At 47.5% G+C, this 16,703-nt stretch overlaps 1 protein-coding gene across 1 annotated transcript; it reads left to right on the plus strand.

Annotated features, from left to right (window-relative positions):
* The first annotated feature begins 1,559 nt into the window (after positions 1-1,559).
* On the plus strand, positions 1,560-6,339 carry LOC141954818 (secreted Ly-6/uPAR-related protein 1-like). The gene is made up of 3 exons (XM_074894770.1): positions 1,560-1,611; positions 4,731-4,850; positions 6,128-6,339. The coding sequence occupies exons 1-3, from the start codon at positions 1,560-1,562 to the stop codon at positions 6,337-6,339; spliced, it is 384 nt and encodes a 127-aa protein (XP_074750871.1).
* Positions 6,340-16,703: the final 10,364 nt, after the last annotated feature.

Genomic DNA, 16,703 nt, shown 5'->3' on the forward strand with positions numbered 1-16,703 from the left:
GTCTTTCCTATATACCCAGGGGGGTATATTTGCGCTGTTTTTCTTTATGTACTTTGTCTATGACAGCACAGCAAGATAAAATAAATGATGGTTTTCACTCTCACAGCTAAACAAGGATTAGGGTGCATGTCTTTCCCTTCCATTCCCATGACACAGTGCTGATCTCACTCTCCCAGCTGGGTGGGTTTTGTGTCATCCGTGACTGTAGAAATTTTCATTAGCAATGCTTCTCAAGTTACTGAGAACCCTTTAGGGTGCAACACTTCCCCAAAAAGCCCCGTTCTCAAACTGGGAAAAGCGATAGGCTGCTGGGAATGGTAGCAATGCCCACGTGCATCGCTCCAACCAGCCCATGACAAGCAAAGCCCCAGTCATTAAATCAGCTTGTGCACTCAACTTGTTTCCATCCCTGAAGTCTCTGAGTGCTTCACAAACTTTTCGTCTTCAGCTTATTCAGCTGTTTTACAGGCAATTGCTTAACGCTGGGATTTTCCACCCTGGATCACAACAAAAACAACAAAAGGTCTATCAACTTTTCCTGTGAAATATAAAAAGCCATTGGCTCAGTCAACAGGAGAGGCAAAGTATTTCTCCCTAACTGCAAGCTTTTTAAGCTGTTTCCACAAATATTGCATAAGTTACAAAAAAATTATCATGTTTGAAAAGGTTGCCTTGAAATGCATAAAGTGAAAATTTCTATCAGGAAAGTACTGTAGGGGGAAAATTGATCCATTTGCCATGTTGGGTTTATTTCCCAGCTTCAGAATAAAATTTGGTAAATAATTGACAGCTTTACAAAGGAAGGCACAGTGTCCAGCTCTGCCAGCATGACCCGGGACCAGAAACAAAATGATATATCCAAATCCCAGTCTTGGAAACACCATCTCCCATGCTCACCTCCACTGGCCTTACAATGACTCTCATGCCCAGCAGCTCAGCACCAGGACTCAGTTAATAACTAAGCCCCTGGGAGACAGAAACCGGGCTTGCTTTTGCACTGTATTTGGGAAAATAAACATGCTTTGGGCAAACCCAGCCACACCATCTTCCCTCCTGTCAGCCCAGAGAGCAGTAGGCATGAAAACATGGTACTGGCTTTGGTGAGGCTGAGCCCACACGTGTGGAAGCCCAGCCTGCTGCTGCTTGTATCTTGACTGTTGTTGCCCAATGCAACACACATGACACAACCCAGCTCCCGGCTCGCGGAGCCAGACTCGAAGGAACAAACATACCTTGTCACATTCCCCATCCAAACACCGGCATGGGGCCACCCCTTGAAGTGTGCACTGTGTTTTTCCTTTTCCATGGGACCAGCTCCAGGACATAAACCTGAAGAAGAGATGACATATGGCAGAAGTATGCTCCTTGCAGTGACATCACCTCCTCGGGGAACTTGTTCCTCTGCAAATCCCAATCCAGACTGGAGCTAAACTCTTCCCTGATCACCTCGAGGGAATCCGCCCACAGGATCAACAGGAGGTGGGAGGGTGGGAGAATATATAAAGGTCCCTGGGAGCAGCTCTCCTTTACTGTCCCGGCTGCACGGATCTGCTCTCAGCATGAAGACACTTCTGGTTGGGCTCCTGCTTGGCCTGGCATACGTGGAGTTGGGTAAGACACTGAAGGGACCCCCTGAGAAATGCCTGGGAGGGGAGGGGAAAGGCATCAATGCAGAAAGACCTGTTAATCCCCAGGTAGGGGAAATAACACCTTTACGTTATTTAAGAAGGTCAATGGACAGGGTGAATAGGGAAAGGGGAGATGCATTCCTGGTAGGGAGAGCTGTGACGTGACACCTGACTGCGAGCAATGTGCATCGTTTGGACTTATAAGTGGTCACTTGTCACTCGACCCTGCTCACACCGTACCCTGGGATGGAGGGGACCAACTCCCTGCTTTATAAGATTAAGGTGTAAATGACAGCCACATGACACAGGGCAGTACAAGCATGGCCAAGAACTTGAACCAACAGCCTCTACTTAAGCTGCCAAGTTGTCTCCTCAGGGACAGGATGGGGTATATTCATCCTGAGATCCTGCCATCCCTAAAACCTCCTATTTGGCTGCTGGAAAGCACAGAAAACCAGAGGGTGAGGCTTCAGTTATAGGTATGGGTGAGGGTATCAGAAATATTTGGAAAGTTCATTAAACTATCAGCTCCATGGTTTTCACTTGTTTTAGAGATTAGGAGATAGGTGGAGATTGGAAATTCTGGGTCTGTTTGGGTTTGATCTCTGATGGATCTGGACCTCGGGCAAGCTGGTAGCAGGGTCTGGTCATTGCTGTGTTCTTACTCCATCTATTTGTGACCCACTGCAAATACATCCTTGGCCTGGGACAGAGTCATCCTTGGGGTGACACCAACCCAGCAGGTTTTAACCTACAGCCCGTGGGTCCCAGAGATCCTCAGGCTGCTTTCATGGGACTCTGAAAGATCTCAAAGGAAAAGCAGCCTGGGCAGGGGTCGAACACCTCCATCCAGAGGCATGGCTATGTGGAGATCGTTCAGAGGGTTGCAAGTGGAAGAAGCCTGAAAAGCATACACCCCACATATCTTTATGCATAGAAATGTGTTGGATCTCTTCTTCAGGCTGCATTGGTTTTTTTAAACCCCCTATCCCCAGTTCCTTCTTCCATCTGTCTTTAAAGCAAACCCAACTGCTGGCTGAGGGACATGCTCTGGGTTAAACCCACCACAGGGCTGAACCAGGTCAGGTGTAGTTACTTCTGTAGAGCTACTGCAATTTTTTACATTTCAATACCTGCTGGTTTCTTTCTTTCTTTCTTTCTTTCAATGTATTTCACAGGTGGTGTATTATGTGTTTCTTTTCCTTTTTCTGGGTCTAGTCCTGTCCTGGTTTTGATGGGGTTGCTGAGGAATGACAGAGCAGGCTTCCACCCACAGGTCTCGAAGTGCTTTATGGAAACAGAGAGGCATCACCACGCTTTGCTTTATAGTTGAGATGGAGGAAGAAATGTTTTTTCTGGGATGATCCGGTGGGAAGCAGCTGGTCTAGGCACAGCTTTTGCAGCTGAGGAATATGTCTGTGACCATTCATCTTCCAGAGTTTTGATATCAGGGCTGGAAGGTACCGCTGGACAGTGATGAACGGTGAATTATTGGCCTCCGATCAGGACACAACACTGTCCTCTTTGTTCAGTTCTTCTGTTCTGGTCCTTATGGTTTTGACCTTTACTCTTCCACTTCCTTCAAAACCAGTGTCCTGTAAGTTCCCCACCCAGAGTCAGGGAAATATAAGGGGGCTGAGGATTTTTTTCATTAAACCTGAACTTAACTAGAAGGAACTCCTCCAGAGCCCATGGCACTGCCCTGTTCACCCATGAGAATGGTGAAGTTTGGACACCAGCTAAACCCAAAGGTTCCAGCTCAGTTTCTCAGATTTTAAGCTAGTACTGCCTCATCCATACATTAGCCAGTCCTACACACTCACAAACATCCATATGTTTGTCAGGTCGACATTTCTGTCTCAGTGGGCACTACAAGTTAAAATATAAAACAACCTCTCATGGGTCATTTGAAAGGGATCTACAAAGGTCCTCAGCTCAGGTAAACAGGGATGGCTCCACCACACTTATTTACAAAGGATATGGCCAAAAGAACACCGCCACTGCTCACATTAAAAAGTCCTTTCTACCTCTGCAAAGAGGACAAAGTTTTTGCATGGTGTAGGGTCTATCGCACAGCCGAATTTTCCAAAGGAGGTGCTAAGAAAAGTAGATGCCTTGAAAATTCTTTCTAGAGACGGGTGTTCAAACAACTGCCTTCAAAAATATTTATCCTTATCACAAAGTGCCAGATGTTTCTCTCTAATATTTAACAGCAGATGCTGCAGAACTATAACAACATCGTCTTTCTGCAATTTTGCCAATAGATGGCAGTGAACACATTTGGGTGGTTTATAGCTGTGTTCGTCAAAGGCAGGTAGAATAGAAAATATCAGACCACGCTGGTTTCTGTCATCAAGCCACAACAGCACGGCTCCAAAAAATATGCACACTCGGTATCTGCCGGCTGCGGACAGACGGGTCTCATACCGAGACTTTTGAACAACTGCTGTGATCAGTGCTTACATATGTAAAGGTGTCCCTCTGTCAACAGGCAGCCAGCAAGAGCTTTATAGCATCATCTCTTTTAAAAAGCAGCAGTAGCCCCTGATGAAAGTGGGTTTTGGGCCACATTCAGCCCTTAGGATCTCTGCTACAGCTCTGAAATTTAAATTCTTCTCTCAGTTACTGAGTTCTGCAGAAATCCCTCTACACAAGTGGAGGAGCTGTCACTGTGGGTGGAGGGATGGGGGGAACTGCCAGTCTTTCAGTGATGATGAATGCTGCTCTCAATAGAAGGAGCTATTTTTTTCCATGTTACAGCATTTCTTACAAAGGATGAAAAGTTCTTATCAAAGCTGCTTAAACAATAGATCCCTCTAGATCCCTGTTCTTTTCAGGCTGCTGAGCCCCCAAGGTAGTGATCACGCCCAACTCTCTGCAAAGCCATCCTCATCCTTTGGTGCTAGGGTTTGGTCTTTCGCCCCTGACACATCCAAGCTTTGCCATTGCCTCCAGATGTGCTTAGTTTCTTAGACCACCTAGGCTGGTCAAGGGGGGATGAAGTGCTGACCATCACATAGTCCTCACCACAGAGCAGAGAACCTGCAGACTTGCTGTCTTGGCTGCTGCAAAACCTGACACCCATTCTGTTTCCCTCTGCAGCCCACTCCTTACGATGTTACACATGCAAAGAACCAACGGACATTGCTAAGTGCAGAACAGCCACCCTGTGCCCCCCGAAATCCACCGTCTGCACAACAACGCTGCACTCTGTAGAGACAGGTAGGTTTCATCGCTTGCTGTGAGTGCTTGTGGGGAGAGATCAGAGAATCGTAGAAAGTTTTGGGTTGGAAGATACTGGAAGGATTACTTAGTTCCAACCTCCCTGCCATGGGCAGGGACACCTTCCACTAGCCCAGGTTGCCCAAAGCCCTGTCCAACCTGGCCTTGAACCCTTCCAGGGAGGGGGCAGCCACAGCTTCTCTGGGCAACCTGTGCCAGGGCCTCACCACCCTCACAGAGAAGAATTTCTTCCTTAGATCTAATCTAAACCTACCCTCTGTCAGTTTAAAGTCATTACCCCTTGTCCTATCCCTACACACCCTGATAAAGAGCCCCTCCCCTCCCTTTCCTGTAGCCCTCTTTAAGTCCTGGGAAGACACTCTAAGGTCTCCCCGGAGCCTTCTCTTCTCCAGCTGAACACCCCCAACTCTCTCAGCCTGTCCTCACAGAGGAGATGCTCCAGCCCCCTGATCATCTTTGTGACCTCTGCTGGACGCACTCAAGCAGGTCCATGTTGGTGCCCCCAGCCCTGAACACAGCACTGCAGGGGGGGTCTCACGAGAGTGGAGTAGAGGGGAAGAATCACCTCCCTCAACCTGTTGGCCATGCTTCCCTCTCCCCCTCCCAGTCCCAGCTTGGATTATCCTTACTTCTCTATAAGTATCCAGGTGGAGTTACCCAACTTTAGAGCAGGAAGGAAAGAAATCCATCAGATTCAGACTCAGTCAAGTATACACTCACTCTAGTTACTCTGCTTATTCTGTTTGTTTTGCTTTTCCTACTCCTGTGCCCTTATGGACACTGAACCTATAGATGTGTGCAAACATACTGCAGAAACTCTGGGGTTCTCTCCTTGTTTGTAGAGGCTCTCATCTAACACTGTCTCACCAGTGACCCTGCCAGTTTTACACCAGTGTTTCCTGGTGCTGCCACCTTCTATGCAAAGCCATTGCAGGAGCAACTCACCTGAACAAAATAAACAGGTGTTTGTGTCCTTTGTCCACGCTAGAATAAATTTGGAAGGAGCAGGAGGGAGAGAGGAAGTCAGCAGGGAGAACTGGCAGTCCTGCTCCTACAAAGAGCAGTCTGGATTACAGGAACCCATGAATTAGAGATGCTCAACACCTTATTTGCCTTTATTTGCCTATAAACACTTTACTTTTAATTCCCCTCCATTGCACAAATTCAGTGTTTCTTGATGCCAGCTGTCTGCATCTTCCTTTACCGTTTCCTTCTCCCTCTTATCCTTCTCCCCCTCTCCAATCTGCCTGTTTCAGGTTACCCCTTTTTCGGCAACATCACTGTGACTAGAAGCTGTGAGGAGGAATGCCTCTCCTACGATGGGATAGGGGCAACCAGACCCAAGTCATGCTGCTACACCGACCTCTGCACCGATGACACCAGGAGCAGCAACGGGGTGCGAAGCAGCTCTGCAGCGCTGGGTCTGATGGCCATGGCTGTTGGCGTGCTCCTCCAGTGCTCTCTGTAATGTCACAAGTGCCCACGCTCCAGCCAAAACACCCCCACTCCTCTCTCAGCCAAGCTGCCTCGGGAACTTGTAGATGCCTTGGGAACAACCTTCTTCGCTGATGTGTGGCTCCACCCATCTTCAATGCTGTGAATTCCAGTGGATTCAAGCCAAGAGTCTGGGCACCTGGGCGTAAAACCCTCAGATTTCCAGTTTCCATCTGCTAAGCAGATATTCTTTACCTTCAGCTGCTTCTGGTCCTCGGGACCTACATCTCTCCTGACAGCTTTCCTCTGTGGGGAGCAGCAGTGGATGAAGCACTGCAGGGCTGCACAGCAGGAGGAACTGGGCAGTGCCATCAAGGCTGGTGTTCTGGCATCATCCTCAGCAAGAGCAGGAGCTGTATGCCCACTGAACTCGGACAGGGCTTTTTTCCCGGGTCTCCCCAAGCTCCCACACGACCTGCGCCCCTGTGCCTCTATTAAATCCCTCTGCACATCCCCCCAAAACCCCTGCAACACTTCACCAGGAGCTTGGTTTATTTTCTTTCCACTTTTGGTGCCATCTCTTCAGTCAGAGCAGTGGGTGGTTATTGGTCCCCGCTTATTACCTGCTCAGCAGAGTGTGGCTTGCAATTGCAGAGAGCTGGCCCATAATTCTGTCTACAATAAGCTATGGAATGGGTTCAGAATGGCTCAGACTTCATGTGTTGAGATGGGATGTATTTCTGGACAGCTCAAAACACACCCTGAACTAAAAGGCCAGGGCAAGTTAGACCTTCAAAAGCAAATTTGGGAGTTTGGCTAGCCAAAACCCTCAACAGCCCTTTGCCTGAGCTCAAGTTGCAGTCAGAGCTCCTGGATTTCCCTTCCCAGATGTTTTATAGATCATTTCAAGCAACTTCTTCTGTTACTCTGCCCTCCCCTGTCCCTTCACAGCACAGACTGCAGGAAAGGAAAAGTAATGATTACCCCAGACCCCCAACTCTAGGAAAAGCCAACAGCTTTACTCACACAGGTTAACTGTGCTACTGGGTCCCACCTGGGGCTTTACTCTGTTCTCCCTTGGAGCAGCTGTAAGGTTGATTTTGATGCACTTTCTGCTGTAAAACCAGATGGAGTGGAAGCAGATACAAATGAGCCAGGTATGCCCGGCTCGCAGCCCTCTCCGGTGGAGGAGAGCTGGGGAACTTGCCATTTGCTCTGTTCCTATTGCCAGGGTTCATCCAGGGGAGCAGGAGGCAACCTGCAAGGACAGAATGGAGCATGGGTACATCCCATGCACCATCCTTGTGTGCTCATGCCATCCCTACAACCGCCTCTGTGGCAAAGTCTATTAGTTCTCCATATTTTTTTTCCTCCCTTTTTTCCATTTTCCACTCTGCTTCTATAAGCCAGGAAACCAAAAGAATAATCAGGGGGGCTTTTTTTCTTCACTGCACAGAGGTAATTGTTTCTCAAGGTCTGTCTCAGTACCATTTGCAAGAAAACTTTGACAAGGCATTGCATTCCTTGGCAGAGGGCCTGGGGCTCAGGAAGATGATGAGCCCCTTTGTTCTGTCAGTGAAATGCTCCCCGCTTTACTAAAACAGTGACAGCTTCCCTGAAACACCCTTGCAATGCTGAGGTCTACAGGAGGAAAAATGCCATTGAGAGGATAATGATTGGAAGTTACTCAAATACTGTATTACACCCACCCTTGCAGACACAGAGCACCAGCTTCTGCGTCCTACTCGTCTCTTCTCTGTTTCCCTCCTTCAAAAACAGCCTGATGTGTCAGTCCAGAAGCAAACCACCATCACTGCCATCCTTAGATCAGATCCCCTTTTCTATTCTGGGTTCAAGCTCTGTGGTAAGTCACTGTGCCCAGTGGCCTTTCCACGCTGGCTGCAGACTCCTGTGCTGTGCTAACATGGGCTGAACTTTCCTCCATCCATTGCACATGCAGATGGGGCAGGGTCTGGATACAAAGGGACTGGGAGGGTGAGGGTTCCCTTTTGAGTGAGAATCTAGCAAATAAAGTTGGATCCTCCAGTTTTCAGCCTGTAGCATCTTTCTTGTGTGCTCAGCCTTCATCAAGGAAGGGAGCGTGGGGCAGCAATGGGCTTCAGGGCATGGCTCTGGCTGGTCACGCAGCTCCCAAACTGCCCTGTGCCAGAGAGGGGAAAAGCTACAGAAGGGGACAAGCAAGGGAGCGCAAAAATACTCCTTGGAAGAGCTAGATTTAAGGCTATCTCCACTGGAAGAGGAGGGGGAGAAGGGTGGCAGAAGGGTAGAGTACTGTCCAGCAGTTACAGAAGGCTCGTCTGGGGCATGCACAGACAACTGGGGGTTTTCTTAATGCAGCTTCTCTTGCAGCAAGCAAAGAGAAAGTGGCTGAGCTCAGCACAGCAAGGCAAGCAGGCAGCTGGGAGCAATGATTCAGGGTCCGCTCTGTGCTGCAAAGATGCTGTGGGTGGGGACCACCGCTCTCCTTGTGTCACTAGTGCTGGCTGTGAGCATTCTGCATCCCACTGCGCTGCAGCTCTCCTGTCACCTGGGACTCGCCTGTTAATGTGCCTCCATCGCCAGAGCAGCGAGCTTCTACTGTAGCCAAAACAGAGTCAAAGGCAGGGTTTAGCTTCAAAGCACTTGTAATATGTTCCTAGATTAGGCGAGGTGAAAAGCTCTTCACACAGTGTCAGGGGTACAAAATGTTTTTTTGCATTAATATTCATCTGTTCACACAGTGTTAGCCATAAGCCTCAGGCTGAACAGTCGTCACCGGGAGCCCTTGCAAAGTTTGATTTGCTGCTGTGTTGGTTATTGCTTTTATTTATTCTTGCTATTTGGTCCCTAGGAGTTAAACCCAGCAACCACTACTGCCCCAGAAAACGCAGGACACTGCCAGGGGATTCAAAGGAGTTGGCAGAGTTTTGCGTCACTGGGTCAAGTGGACATATGGAGGGAGAAGTTTAAATATAGGCTGAATAAAATAGAACAGAGAAAGATGTGTCTCCAAAGGGCCATAAAAAGACCTGCAGCCTCTCGGCCCTGCAAGATGAGGCTTTGCAGCAGGCAGCATCCAGCACTGCTGTCACTGTGTTGAAGGATTTTACCTGCCCCTCTGGGGTTTGTTCTTCCCAGCAGTCATTCTGTGCACGTCCAGCATCTTTGCCTCCAGACTAGAGGGCTCTCCTCAGTGCCTTATGCAAAAAGTTGCCTTTTCCATCACCTTTCAGCCCTTCTGCAAATGTGGGGCAGCCCTAAAGATGTGCAGCCCTGATCTGCATCACCTGCTTTCAGTTGCAAATCTGAAAATGCTTTTGTCCATCTAGAAATGAAAGAGCAAAGCGTGACAGAGACTCAACTTTCAGGGAGGTGTTTGCAGACCCGCATTGGTGAGGATATTGAAGTTGGTATGCCCTGTTGAGTCCCACCTCCAGCCAAACATCAGGGCCATATATCTGCCTTGCATGGCCTTTCCTCATGGGGTCTGTGTGTGGATATCGCAAAGGGTAGTTCCTCCTCTGGAAACACAGTGCACAACCAGCTTTGGCTTGGGCTGGATCAGGACCCAGGTTCAATCATGCTGCTTTAACTTGGACAAGATTCCCACAAAGGTATCGCTGGTGCTGTGGGAGAACAAAGCTACACAAACAGCATGATTAATACTTAGAGGACCAGGGTTTCCAACAGGGATCATTTACAGTTGCTTTCCACAGCAGGACACTGGTCACATCATGTGTAGCCATGAGTGGTGGTAGTTATCCTGGCATGCCCTGATTGCAGGCTCATTCAAGCTGCAAGGTGAGAAACACCAGGAGCTGTTTTGCTCCTTGATTTCTTGTAATTTTATATATTTTGTCTTCTTTGGAAGGGAGAGTGGGGAAAAAAACCCATACAGCCCTCTTGGAAGTTGCATTAATCCAGGTGGGCATGAAAGGAAAAGAGACAAGACAAGGGCAGAAAATAATGCAAAACTCCAGAAGAAGAAAAAAGGAGATATTTTTGCAATCCAGACATTTAATGTAAAACAGAGCTCTGATGTAATCAAATACAGAAAGAACTTGTAGTTCTGGTTAAAAATACCTATCTAGAATATAAATATACATTAGCATGTAGCTGCAAGGCTTATGGAGATATCTGCCACAGTCTTATATTTACAGATAGGGATTTAAATGTTTAATGCTGCACATTCAAAAGAAAGTCACTTCATCTGAAGTAGTTATTAATTATAGAATGCACTTGGCAGGACTGAAGTGCAGCAGGAGTGATATCATTTTCAATATCACTCCCAAATTATTTCTCATCTAAAACCTATCATGTGCACTTTTTTTTTCTTCTTAAAATAGATGTGTTTTTCCATATTAGGCCTTGGATGACTTGGAAAGGCTGCCGCCGACATGCCAGCACATCCTCTCTTGGATATCTTCATTGCTCTCCCGTATGACTCTCACATCCCTAATTCCAGAGGAACACAAATCTGAAGCCTCTTTATTCAGTATGACCCTCTGAGAACAAGAAAAAGCCCCTAAAAATGAGGCAAAAGGAAGCTTCAGGGTTTCTGAAGCAGATATGTTGAGGGGGCAGGGAGGAAAGCACAACCTCATGATTGGTATCTCAATTTAGCAAAGTCATTTAGGGTCACCTGAATGCAAGAGGGTTGCTCGGAGTATTGTAAAAGGATGGGGCAGATGGCCTGTGTGTGCACTAACTGCCTTCACAACATGTCTTCATTCCCACTCCCAGGGGCTCCAGCCTACAGTTTGCTACGAGGATTTAAAAAACACAAGGTGTGTCAATTAATCATTCTGTCCCCTGTCCGAGGCTGGTCTGGATGCCAGTACCCTTTTCCCAGTTAGCCCCTATTAAACAGACGGGAATTGTCACACAGCAGCACCAGGCATGGTCCTGCAACACATTTTTAGTGCTGACTGAGCTTTATGTTTCTGAATACACTTAGAAATGTGGGTAATGACATTGGGCCTTGGAGGTGAACCAATTTTGCACTTGTCCCTTGTGGGCATATTCCTGAAATCTGTGCAGATCCCCAAGAGAAAGCCATAGCATATGAAATCCATGGGTCAGAGTCCCAGAAGTCTAACCCCGTCATCTGAACAAAAACACTACATGCTCCCTTTGGCCAGCAGGTCTCTGAATACAAGGGGTGAATGTTTTTCATGTCTTCAGGGCATTCCTCCCCAATGCAAGGGCTATTTGATGTGCCCTCTGTCACATCAGTGATGGCACACCAGCACTGAAACTGTCTGACTTGTTTAATGCACAGTCTTGCCCTGAACTCACCAGTGTTTGGAGCAGTAGAGCTCACTACTGTCATGTTGACAGCTGTAGTTGGGACTGGTATGAACGTCCCTTCATAGAACCATAGAATCACTGAATGGTTTGATTTGGGAGGGACCTTAAAGATCATCCAGTCCCAACCTCCCTACCACGGGCAGGGACACCTTCCACTAACCCAGGTTGCCCAAAGCCCCGTCCAACCTGGCCTTGAACCCTTCCAGGGAGGGGGCAGCCACAGCTTCTCTGGGCAACCTGTGCCAGGGCCTCACCACCCTCACAGGGAAGGATTTCTTACTCATATCTAATCTAAATCTCCCCTCTGTCAGTTTAAAACCATTCCCGTTTGTCCTATCCCTACACGTCTGATAAAGAGTCCCTCCCTCCTTTCCTGTAGCTCCTTTAAATCCTGGGAGGCTGCTCTAAGGTGTCCCCAAAATCTTCTCTTCTCCAGGCTGAACACCCCCAACTCTCTCAGCCTGTCCTCACAGGGGAGGTGTTCCAGCCCCCTGATCACCTTTTTGGCCTCCTCTGGACCCACTTGGGCAGGTCCATGTTCTTCTTATGCTGGGAACCCCAGAGCTGGACACAGCACTGCAGGTGAGTTCTCAGAAGAGCAGAGGGGGAGAATCCCCTCCCTCGACCTGCTGGCCACACTTCTCTTGATGCAGCCCAGGACACAGTTGGCTTTCTGGGCTGTAAGCACACATTGTCGGGTCATAGTCAGTTTTTCATCCACCAATATCCCCCAGTCCTTCTCTGTGGGGCTGCTTTCAATCCACTCATTGCCCAGCCTGTATTTGTGCTTGGCATTGCCCTGACACATGTGCAGGACCTTGCACATGAACATGAAGTTCACTTCATGAGGTTTGCACAGTCCCACCTCTCAAGCCTGTCAAGGTCCCACTGGATGACATCCCTTCCCTCCAAGCATGTCAACCACACCACACAGTTTGGAGTCTCCTTGCAAAAGAAATTGCTTTTGCCCAATAATCTGGGATAGAGATGCAAAAAACTGCTGGAAAAGGAGATTGAGTGATGTCACCATTCTCATGTTGGTGCATTTGTTTCTGCAGCACCTTCGGACTTGTGAGGAACAGGGTGAGGAGCGCCCCGACGCTTGGAAGAAGTTTTGAACCTTTTTTGAGCCCTGCTACTATGAACACACCTTCACTGCTTGGCTGGTTCCCCAGACGAGGCACAAACACAGACTGAGGCACAATGCTTTTCCACTTGCCTATATGAAATCCTGGGGGCGGGTGGCACTTTGCCAGTCGAAACTCTTCCCCGGGCAGTGGCAGGATTTCAGAGGGTGGCTGTGAAACAGCAGTGATGGGAGATGCTTGCAGAGCGATGTGCCACCACTCCCAGTGAGGAGCACCAACCCACAGTGGGATCCTGCTTCCCAGTAGCACCAGGACACGCTCACCATGAGCTGACGCAGGCCAGGCGGCAGAACAGCAAAGCCTCATTAACAATGTGCTTTGATGTAGCTCTTTGTGATGGATCCTCTGAAGCTTTAGAAAGGGCTGAGCTGTCTTCAGTCCCAGTGAAGGCTTCAGTAGAGTCTCTTCCACCTGAATATCTGTTTTCTTGAAACCCACCTGGATTTCACAAACTCTTGCCATGCAATTAATCCAAACCGGCAGCTGTATGTTGTTACCTGTGCACACACACAAATCTACGATCAGATGAGACACGTCCTTATAAAGCTAAAAACAAGCCAGAATATTTTTAATCTTTCCTGACTGCTGCCAGTCTCTTGGCTCTGGTGAGAGAGGACACAAGGGAAGAGGTGTTTTTAGTGTAAAGACAGCTGTCGCTGTGTTTGGGGATGACATCCAAATCTGAAAAAGAAACAAACACCCAGGAGATAGTGACAGACTCTGACGCACTTACAGCAGAGGAGGAAAGCCATTCTGGCGAGGAAGGGAAAGTTAACAGCAAGACATCTGACTTCTGCCCCAGAAAATAAGGGTTTTTAAACAAACTGCTATCAGCCACCAGCCACGGGCAGCTTGGGAAAGGGGTCTAGTTTATCTTTGACTTTGGGGAATGCAACTAGGAGATTTTTTTTTTTTACCTGCTGGTGTACTCAGAACATGATAGTGTTTTCTGCAAGCTGACTTTTGCTGTGCCAGCTCTGTGCAAAGATGTCATGGGCCAGTTGGGGTTCCTCATGCCAGTCTAGGTGTCTCAAGGGGCTTTTACTGCTAACCTCAATGAGCACATGCAAAGGGTCTCCTCAGCTTATAAACCTCAACCCCTATTCTTACTTCTTTTTATCACTTCTTTAAAGAAAAAAATTCATCTGAAGTATATGCATCTTTGTGGCTCTGCTGGCAGGAGGCTGTTCCAGACACTCACTGCTGCGATGGTCACAAACCACATTTGTAATAAGATATTGCTTATGCTTCTTCTTGCTCTGAGATGGTATTTCTATGGGCAGTTGGTCCTGTCTCAGCTGTTTTGTTAGGCTAAACAAGCCAGCCTGTTCTGATCTACTCTTGGAAGATCAGATCTCCAAGCACAACAATTTTCATTTTCTGTGACTGTGTCGTCTTCCCATGGTTACTTTGGGTGATCCAGGCTATGTGCAAGATCTCATGAACTAAAAGGCCATCACAAAAAGGATCCTTGGACAATCTGTTGTTACAGCAGTCTCCTGGGACATGGTTGGGTTGGATAAAGGAGCTGAGAGGTGCTTTATTCAGGCAGTTTGTGAGCTACAGTATTAACCCTTTATGAAGGTAGTTCATGAGTCCTTATCCAATGGAAAAACACAGATGAGAGTCTCACTGGAGTTGTCTTGTTGCGCCAGTTTTCCTGAATGAGACAGAGAAAGCAAGTGTTTTTCATCAAATGGGAAATGGGGATGAGTAGGCATTTCTGTCACCTAACCAGAGCACACATGTGAGAACCTGCCCTTCACTGGCAGTGCAACGATCAATGCACAGAGCTGAGCTTCAGCTTTTAGGGTCCCTTGTGAAAAACCGTCTCAAACTTCTTAGAAAAATGTTGGGAGGCATGCAACATTTTTTCCACATGTAATAAAATGTAATTACTGACAAGCTGCTGCTTCAACAAGCCACGAGGTCTGTGGAAAAGAAATATCAAGTGTGTGCAGTCAAGCGGACAATCATTCCCTTCATCTAATCCATATAGAAAATGCCGTATCACATGATAAATAGCAGAAAAATGTAAATGGATTTTCATGCACTGAATTTTCTTTTTTTTTTTTTTTTTTCTGGAAATGCCTTGGGGGTAACAGAGTCAGGTAGACTAGACTAGACTAGACTAGACTAGAATATTTCACTTACAACAATCATCTAGTCCAACTGCCTGACCACTTCAGGACTGATCAAAGGTTAAAGCATGTTATTAAGAGCATTGTCCAAATACTTCTTAAACACTGACAGACCTGGGGCATCGACCACCTTTCTAGGAAGCCTGTTCCAGTGTTTCAGCACCCTCTCAGTAAAGAAATGTTTCCTACTGTCCAGTCTAATCTGCAGTGTTCAGTTGCCCTTTATTTTATCCACATCTTTTATTCAGACTCTTTTTTCTCCACTTGCCCTGGACCCATGGATGTTTCCATGCAGCCCACCAACCTGTAGAGCTCAACCATCCTCCACGCCACCAGCAGCGAGCTGGGTTCCACACCCTGTGGTATTTGGGGGAGGATGAGGGTGGTCTCTTCAAGCCGAGAAGTCACAGAGACCTGAGCCAGGGTGATGGGACCCATCCCTCAGGGGGCATAGCCATCTGCCAGTCTCTGAACTATGGTGCCAGCAGTGTTTGGGCTAGGAGCTATGGGAGGTGGCTGGGTATTTTGGAAATGCCAGGACTGCAGGAGCACGTGCGTGTGGGACTTCACGCGTGGGTGGATGGATGTGCCTATGTTACTGTTTCTCCCTAGTTGCTCAATAATCTCACTTGTTTATTTTGGCATGATCTTGACAGCCCTGGAGGCCAAGGAAGAATTAATGGGTTTTATGGTATCCTGTAATCATGCAAACCTTGAAATAACATGTGACATCATGATTGTTTTATTAAAGAGTAGGTGCATCTAAGATTAATAAGGCTTTTAGAATATGCTTTGTCTGTAGTCAGGAACCAGGTAGCTGTCAAGCACTACCTACACCCCCCCCAGAAGTTTGCAGCTGATTGTCTCCAAGATCCCCGTGCTTTCTTTTGGGGGAGAAGGAGTGGCATAGTCACCTCCTACTGGCCCCAGCACTCAGGTAGAAAGAGACCTGGGAAATGTCTCTGCCATGTCCTGGGTGCACCCAGTCCCAAGGGACTGACCATGCCACAGGGATCAGTGGCAGCAGGTTGTTGCACGGGTGCACAAACCACCTCTGCAGCCCAGGCAGATCCAGCACAGAGTGGAATCATTTTTTTCCTGATCACAGGAGGAGGCATAGGGCCAAACTTTTCCTGTTCCTCATTTCATAGCATCGCTTCTCTCCTTGAAACTCAATACCTGCCCAAGTCCTGGGCCAAATCCTGCCATGAGTATAGGTCTGGAAAGATGCAGCAGAGTTAGCCACCACTGAAGTAAACAGCTGTTAAAGCAAACCAGGTCCATGGCATACCTGCAGCTCTTGAAATGCAGCACTGTTATTTCTAATGTTTTTTTAATTCCTCATGAGGTTTTATTCCACTCTATTTTTGGTACTGAGATGTAGGTTTCCATTATAAATAGCTGCATATTCTAATTCAGTCTGTTAACTAGGACAAGGATGAGCTGGGCATCCAGACCCTGATTTTGGGAGATGAAGACTGAAGCATTTCCAGCAAAGCTTCAGGTTTTCTGTGAGATCCTTCTCTCAGGAAAAATAGTACCTTTGCATCTGGAAAATGTCCTGCACTGTCTGGTTATAAATTACATGGGAGCACTGGTAAGGACTCATTGCCAAGCTAACAAATCATAGAAATAAGGCTTTTGAAGCTCTATAGCAGCTTTCCCTCTGAGGAGCTCAGATTCTGAATTTAGACACAAGGATTTCAGCATCAAAGCTGGGTGATAAATATTCTTCCCATTTTATAGCCAGAAAAGCCATGCTGTAAGCCTGTGAATCCTTGTATGTGACACTGAACCAA

This window comes from Strix uralensis, chromosome 1 (genome assembly GCF_047716275.1).
Source record: "Strix uralensis isolate ZFMK-TIS-50842 chromosome 1, bStrUra1, whole genome shotgun sequence".
NCBI classification, from domain to species: Eukaryota; Metazoa; Chordata; class Aves; order Strigiformes; family Strigidae; genus Strix; species Strix uralensis.